Source organism: Brassica oleracea, chromosome C9, assembly GCF_000695525.1.
Source record: "Brassica oleracea var. oleracea cultivar TO1000 chromosome C9, BOL, whole genome shotgun sequence".
NCBI lineage: Eukaryota > Viridiplantae > Streptophyta > Magnoliopsida > Brassicales > Brassicaceae > Brassica > Brassica oleracea.
In genome coordinates, this window is record NC_027756.1 from 41,859,461 (window position 1) to 41,867,737 (window position 8,277).

The window sequence follows — 8,277 nt, forward strand, 5'->3', positions numbered from 1 at the left end:
CAACATCTACGTTTTATATTTTTCCTAGTACGCCCTCTCGTGTTACGCTTCCACAATTTGCTACATCAACTTCCTGTACCATTTATAGGGTCGTCTACCGACAATTCAAATCAAATATATTGGAGCGTGTAGGGAGTTACAGTACTTTGGGTTACTAATTGTTGGCGAGTTAAAAATAATTTGAATTATCACTTCAAGAAATACGGATTTCAGCTACCAAAATTTTATTTCTTAAAATAGCAACGAAATACCCCGACTATATATTATGTAAAAAAAATCAAATATTGTCGTCTATCATCGCCAAACAGCAACGAAAATGATTCATGTCCATTTTGTCTCTAGCTACGTAATGAATTACCAATCCATTTAATTAAAATGAGACCACTCTTTGTATTTTGTTGGATTTGTATTGTTAGTGTTGTCGACATATTATAACTCGAGTTCAATTGAGTATAGATACGTACGTGTGTGTGTTGTCATACATGTATCCTTCTTTAAAACAACTTTAAGGAACGTACCGACGACCGACCGAACCTTTGGGTTTTGCTTAAGAATATCCGTGACATCTGGCATTTAGAAATCCTTATACGAAAAAAAAAATCCTTATACGATTCCGTTGAGCACCGTATGAGCTTACTTTTTCTTTTCTTTTCTTGCTAAGTAACTCTACTTGCCAAGTTGCAACGAATTTTTTTTTTAAGTTGCAACGAAAACAGTCAAAGATGAAAGGAAAGGAAGCCTAGCTAGTATGCATAAGATAAAAAAAAACTATAAAATTTTAGATTTTCCTTTTTTACAATAAAAACAACAGTAATCATGCACCAACCCTAACCTTTATTTCCCGAAAAAAAAAGAATTAATTTGTTATATATAACATAACGTCGAAGTAAAAAATCAACAAAAAGAATTTCCCCTAACATTTGGGAAGATCGGCGGGTGGAGGAAGCAGTGACTGGTCAGGACCGTGACCGTTGTCCACGACGAATGCCATCTTTAGTCCCCAAGTTGTATGGATTTCCAAGTGGCAATGCATGAACCACACCCCTTATAATATAAAAAAAAAAAGAAACAGAAAATAACAACCCAATTAATTAGCACAAAACTATAGCAAGTTGAACCGACTATTGCATAAATAATGCGTTACAACATTATAAATAATAAATAAATAATTATTGATCGAAAAAGACTAACTGTTTGACAAAGTAATGCGTAACAAGACCAACAACTATATACAAAAAGAAACCAATATTAGAAATTAGCTATACTAGAAGTCTACACCTCATGCATGCATTATTTTAATTATCAAGTACCTGGGTTGTCAGCGATGAATCTGATGGCTGTCCAACCACCAGCTGGAACACCAACGGTGTTTCTCTCAACCGGATCCACCAAGTTAAACCTCTTTGGATCCTTTTCTGGGTTAAAATTCCCTAAACCTCTACCAACCTCAAAGAAGTTAAACCCGTGAAGATGAAACGGATGGTTCTCCGACAAGATCATCGCCGTATTTTGTAGAATGATTTGCACCGTCGCGTTGTAAGGAAGCCGGTAAAGCTTTGTACCTGTCATCGTCGCCGCATTAACGCTTTGATCAACTGGTGCCGTATAGTTATATGGATTAGACGGTTTGGCCGGAAAGTCGTCGGTAAATACGTGTGAAATATTGAAGTAATGAGCTTGTAGAAGAGCGGTTTCAGGCATGGTGAACGTTACGTTGTTTATTCCAGCCACTAACCGAATACCACTGTTGCAGCTCGGGCAAGGGTTCGCGCCTAGACCCACCGTGAAGAACAAAGAGTGATCAACTGTAGTTGGAACTTTAGCCGGATATTCACGGGAGTTCAAGCTCCTGAGCGACTTTATGAATTTACTCGAAACCAACGTTGCGTTTGGCTGCGGAAGTGAAGCGAGGACTGTTTTCTTGGAGGAGGAAACGGTGTGGCCAATGTAGTGGAGAGTGGCTGTGGCGGTGACGTTGTCGAAGGAGATGGGAGCGTCCATAAACGTTGTGGCGGCGACCATGTATTTAGAACCAGTGTTTGCGTTTGCTGTTAAGAGAACGTTAGTAGTCTGTCCCGGAGCGATGAGGACGGTGTCGGTTTTATAGGGTTTGGTATAAACAGCATCAACTTCTACGACGGTTAACTTGTGACCAGCGATTTTAAAGAAGAGCTCTTCATTTAGTGCGGCGTTGATGATCCGTAACATGTATGTCTTTCCTGGTCTCACCGGCAAACTATAACCACCTACAAGTAAAAATTAAAGAAAAAAATTATAGTACCATATAGCTACTAAGAAAAATTGAAATGGCTAATTACTTTAGGTAATTAAATTGCTACGTAATTACTTTGGGAAGGACAATTAGAGATGGGGCCGGAGTGACCATTGATGGTATGTGCATCAGAGGCGTTAGGAGCTGTTCCATGTTTTGTAGCCTCGTTTATAAGTTGCTCCACGTCCGATTTCCACCATTCACCTATATATATTATAAAAATATTTATATTTGTGGTGAAGAACATTAATCAATCTATCGTTTAACGAAAATTATGTTTTGGTTGGGGTAGCTCACCAAGAACAATGGTTTTCTCTTTGTAGGGCTTGGGGAAAGGGTATGGGACACCAAGCTTAGGCAAGATGACAATGGCCCCATGCACCGTGGCCCGAAGCCACAATATGTGAGCATGCCACCATAAGGTTCCTCGTTGGCCCGTCAATGTGAAATTATAAAAATAATTTTGCCGCGGTTGGATAGGACATTGTGTAATGTAAGCCGGTCCATCTGCCCAACCTGTCCTCAATTGCCTTACACCATGCCTATACATGCATGGATATCACCTTGATTATTTTTATTATACAGTTATTGTAAGCTAGCTGTTGGGTCTATTTGATACATCGTTAACGTTAAGGGTTTGAATTGAATAAAGATACGTAAATTCAAGGGTCGTGTCTCTCTAATATCTTTTTTTGGTCAACTTCTCACTAATATCTAAAAAGGTTTGTTTGAGGTTTGCTCACCAATGGATGGAGACGTTGTATTTGACATGATTCACTACTTTGATCAAAACGGTGTCGTCTTCTCGTGCAACAATTGTGGGACCTGGAAATTGGCCGTTAACCGTGACAATAGGCTTCGACGAGCACAACTTTGTGGTGTTCGTCATCACCACCTGGGCGTGAACACATTTAAATACATCGGTCAGTACTGTACAGTACATATTGCATGATCGTATGGCGTATTCATGCATGAATCATATCATGCAAAATAACCACATAGGCACATACTATAATTGTAGGTATATAATTAAGAAATGAAAATAAGAAAATTATATGGGTCCTTAAACAATTCAATTGCGTACGTAGAGGCCTGGCGTTTTTCACGAATATTGTATCATTTTGTGCATGCATGTATGCGTTAAACAATATATGCATGACAGAGAGACTCACATTAAATTTGTAATGTCGGATTATGGAGTGAACGGTGGTTGGTGAGAGAAGAAAGATAACAAAAAGCGTTAGGATGCATACGCTAAATCGTCTTGGAATCTCCATATTCACTGATAAAGTCTTTTTGTCTTGATGTTGTTATGGATTGAATAATGTATGTGTGTCTATATATATGTCAATATGTGTGTATGAGCTACGAAGGAAAGTTTTAGCTGTGGTATGTAGAAAACTGTTGTAATGTCGTTTTTACTTGTTAGGTTGAAGAAATAGAAGAGCCGTGAAATGTAAGCTCTTTAAATGGAATGCACTGGAAGAGGACATAATAAGAAGAGGAAAGGTCATTGGTTAGATTCGAGAGAGATTAAATATAATGGAAATAAAATGAATGTAAAATTGAAGATTAAGATATGAGATGTTTACAAGTCAAAAGGGCTTAGGTGATCTGGTGGCCCAACCATATTTTAGGTCTAAGTACCTCCTCATCATCTAACTAATCTCACCCAACTTGTTTTTCCTTTCATTTTGCGTGTTATTAATCAACTTTATATAAGTTATGCTGAACCTAGCTACTGTAATTAATCAAGTTTTTTTCTTCGTAATTAAACAATTGTTTTTAAATAGCAATGGATCTCTTTCTCAGGATCGCTTAGTGTTAGTTTTTTCAATGGATAATTTACGAATGCCAATCAACCATGTTTTTGACTTAATAGAAAATCATATTCCTTCACAATAAGGTCCATGACGAGCTAATTAATACAATCGAACAGACTTTTAGACTAAATCAAGCAACACCATATCATCAAGCAACACCATATCTTGATTTAATTTCTTTGTAGTAAAACATGCTACTAAAACATAGTAACAAATTTAACAATTTACAATTATAAATTAATAGACTATTACTTAGAAGATAGTGGTTTTGATTGTTTTAAAGTCTTTACTAGAATTTTATCCACGCTTGTAATTAAATAGATTTTAAACGAATTTCTATATAAGATAGCGTATAAGTTTGAGCACATTTGTCCAAAACCACGGACCAAACCGTACCAAACTGAAAAACCAAAATTGAACTGAATAGCATAAATAATAGAGCAAATCATATATCTATGACTGAAAAATTAAAACTGAACATAGAACCAAATGAGTACCTGAATTTTTAAATAAAAAGTATATATTTAAAAATGTTAATTACATTCAATTTTTAAATAAGTACAAAATATCCTAAAAATAATATTTATAAACCGGATAACCCGAAAACTTGAATTACCCGAATATTTTTATTTGGTTGATAAATAATTTAGTTAACCAAAAGTATAATTTATGTATATAATTATTTATTTCAAATATATATATATATATATATATATATATATATATATATATATATATATATATATATATAACACGTAAACTGAGGCTTCTAGTTCTAGTGGTAAAAGGCTTACAGCTGTGAGTACCGCCACCTGGGTTCGAATCCCGACCACTTGGGAATTAACATTTCGGCATCGCCAGGGATAGAGAACCGACACGTGGCAACACGTGACTAGTCTGGATCACTTCTGTGGGGCCATGATACCTCTGTATAATTCAAAAAAATATAACACGTACGTATCAAAACTATTTCACAAATAATATTACGTTTTAAAATAAGTAGATTTTTTTCTAAAACACAATTCTACTGCTAACCTATTTTAAAGTATCGATATAGTGAATAAATAACAAAGTGTTTTCAAAGTTTTTAGAAGTCATCACTAACCGATTTATAATTGGTTAGATTAAATATCTAACAGAACCGAAGATAAATAGCCATTTTCTGAAAATATAGCAGATGGAAAGATTGAACCGGTTTTATGTAGACCATAATCATATCTATGGATTCGTATAGGAACTGGTTTGGTATTAAATAATACAACCAACTTGGAATATTAAGTTGTGACAAACATTGATTAGTTTGTAAATGATAGTGTTGAAGTGTTCATATATATAACATGGTTAATGAAATCAGTTTAGTTAATAAGGTTGGTATAGAATAATGGTTGATCTCTGTAAAAGATGCAATTTTTTTTACAATGAATATTGTATTCTGTTTATAGTTTTCGAAGGTATTAACTATTAAATAAATCACAAGTAACCACATATACAAATATAGGGTGGACATTATTTAATAATAGCACAAAATAATTTTGATGAAATAATGCGTATATAGTAAACATATATGTAGAGAATTAGGTTAGTACCATTTTTTATGACTAATTTACCTTTAATGAAGAATAATTAAGTTAGTAGTATGAGAAATAATAGGAATTCTAGTTAAATGAAATGATCCAACTATGACTTGTTTTAAGTAGATTTTTAGGACTTCTTCTCTTTTAATAGTATTGATGTTCCGAACTGTATGAATCAATTTAGATCTAAATTATAAAATTTATATAATACTGTGTTTTTAAGTTTATATAGTTATATATTTTTATCTAAAGTTTATATAAGATAATATCTATATATATGGCCGGATATAGAAAGTATACCAAATATGTGGTCATTGACATTTGACCTGGAAGTTCAATAATTCGTTAGAAAGGCGAGCTAAAAGCTCCGTTTAAGTTGTTATATAACAGCTCATCTAATCCAACTATATAATTCTCTCCGAAGAAAATTCAGTGATTGTCCGCAAACTTAATCTAATATTCTCTGTTTCAAAATAATACTAGCTAGATACGGATATTGTTTTGTCGATTTTTTTTATATATATTTAGTAATAGATTATATATGTCTAGAATATTTTTATGTAATTCACTTCTATATAATAACTTTTTATAGATATATTGAATTGTGATTTTGTTACAAAATATAGTGTACATGTTGATTTTTCTATGCACAAAGTTTCAATGTTGTTGTGTTTTTTTTTCTAATGTTAGATGTTGGGTTTATAATTTAATATTTTGATATAGAAATGTAATTTCGAATTTCTTTTCTTAAAACTAATTTTTTTAATTTAAATTATTGTTATTAAACTATTTTAACAAATTAATATGATTGTCTTTGTAACTATTTTTGTTGTTAAAAAGATCATATTTGACGCAAATATTGTATGAAATTACCTTTTACTTTTAAGATATAGCCATGAGTCTAAGTTTTTGAATGTGAGGTGTATGGTCGTATTAGGTGCTGGAATATTATTTATAGTGACTTGATTAGGGGTGGGTGTTCGGATACCCATTCAGGTTCGGTTCGGATCTATTCGGGTTTTGGATTTTTGTGGTCAAAGATTTCAGTTCCATTCGGACATTTCTAAATTTTGGTTCGGGTTCGGTTCAAATCTTTGCGGGTTCGGTTCAGGTTCGGATAATCCATTGAAATTATTTTCAAAATTTTAAAATTCATTATATATTTTATCAACAAAATAATATATTACATATAAATTTGGATAACATATGTCAAAATACCTAAACTTAACATATAAATTGGTTTGGTTTGAATATTTTGATAGAAAATAAATAAATATTTTGAGTATTTTTGTTTTTTGAGTATAGTTTAACTATTTTAAATATGGGAAAATTGGAAAAATGAGACACTTTGAACTTTTATTTGTCACATTAGGACTTCTGATATTTTGGGCAATTCTGGACATATTTTATCCTTCTTTTATGGAAAAAATGGTAAACTAAATTTTAAAAATGTTAAAAAATATGAAAACTATTGGAAACATAAGTATGACAATATATATGTTTAAAAGATTTTTTTTTAAAAGTGGAATCATATGTTATTTTATCTTCTATGTACAGTTAGAATACTCATTCTGGTTATCTACTTAGTCTAGAAATCGGATACTAAGTTTTATACATAGATATATCCTAGGTATACAACGTAAACTAGCTTTTCTTATATATTCTAACACAGCTATATTTCGAAACGTTATAATCAAGAAAGATGTCCTCAGTATACTTACAGCTTGATAACGATATATAGCCACAACGAAATGATATACCTTATCTATATTTTGTGCCATAACGTGTTCTGCCTTTTATCTTATGTGGCGCTTAAGGAAGAATATGTTTCTCATCTACTCTACTGTGTTCTGCGTAAGCTAGGATATATATTCTAGGCAAATCCGGAAAATATGGAAACTTCCATATTCGGTTAAAGATATTTTCTAAATCTGAACTAAATCTACCCTAAATCTCTCATAGAATATTTGCTCCCACGTTTTTCTCATCTTCCCACATATTTTTCTTTTCGTTCTTTGTGTTTTTCTCTTCTTCGTCGACATAATCATCTCTTCTCTCTATCAATACGGCATGGTTCTAATCTATGTTAAATCTGGTGTATAGAGTCTCTAGTGATATCTTCTCTATTTTGGTAGGACAGCCCATAAGAGTACAAACAAATCGCTTAGGAACTTCAACATATCGTAATCATAATAGAGATTTTCATTGGCTCATTTTCAGGGTTTGAGATCAGTAATCATGTTCTTGAATTTCAATATCTTTTCAAAATTAAATCTCTAAGAAACAATTGCAAATCAGACGAGAATACAAAAAAAAGTTAACATTAAAGTTTCTCGGGTTTAATGGTGGTTGAAGTTCTTTTTTCTTCTTTGCCTCTGTTGATTTCTTCTTTTCACAATTTTAGCTTTCAACTTTACACAAGACCTCACCAAAAGATCAACTGACTCTATGTTGTGACTCCTAAAAGATTCTTGTTTGATGTCATTTGCAGCAAGAGATGCTTGAGCATGTCCCTATTAATCTTCTTATCCACTCAAACAGCTAACAAAATGTGTCTTTCATGTTCTTTTAGCATTACATCTAAGTTTCCTCCTGCAGTAGTTAATGA

The 8,277-nt window shown here is 32.8% G+C and overlaps 1 protein-coding gene across 1 annotated transcript; it reads right to left on the reverse strand.

Annotated features, from left to right (window-relative positions):
• Nucleotides 1–815: 815 nt before the first annotated feature.
• Nucleotides 816–3,757, reverse strand: LOC106316142 (laccase-16). Its single transcript, XM_013754018.1, has 6 exons — nt 3,445–3,757; nt 3,016–3,167; nt 2,570–2,814; nt 2,348–2,476; nt 1,311–2,246; nt 816–1,044 (listed from the first exon to the last, which is right to left on the reverse strand). Exons 1-6 carry the CDS (start codon nt 3,547–3,549, stop codon nt 914–916), a joined length of 1,698 nt encoding a protein of 565 aa, XP_013609472.1. The 5' UTR covers nt 3,550–3,757; the 3' UTR covers nt 816–913.
• Nucleotides 3,758–8,277: the final 4,520 nt, after the last annotated feature.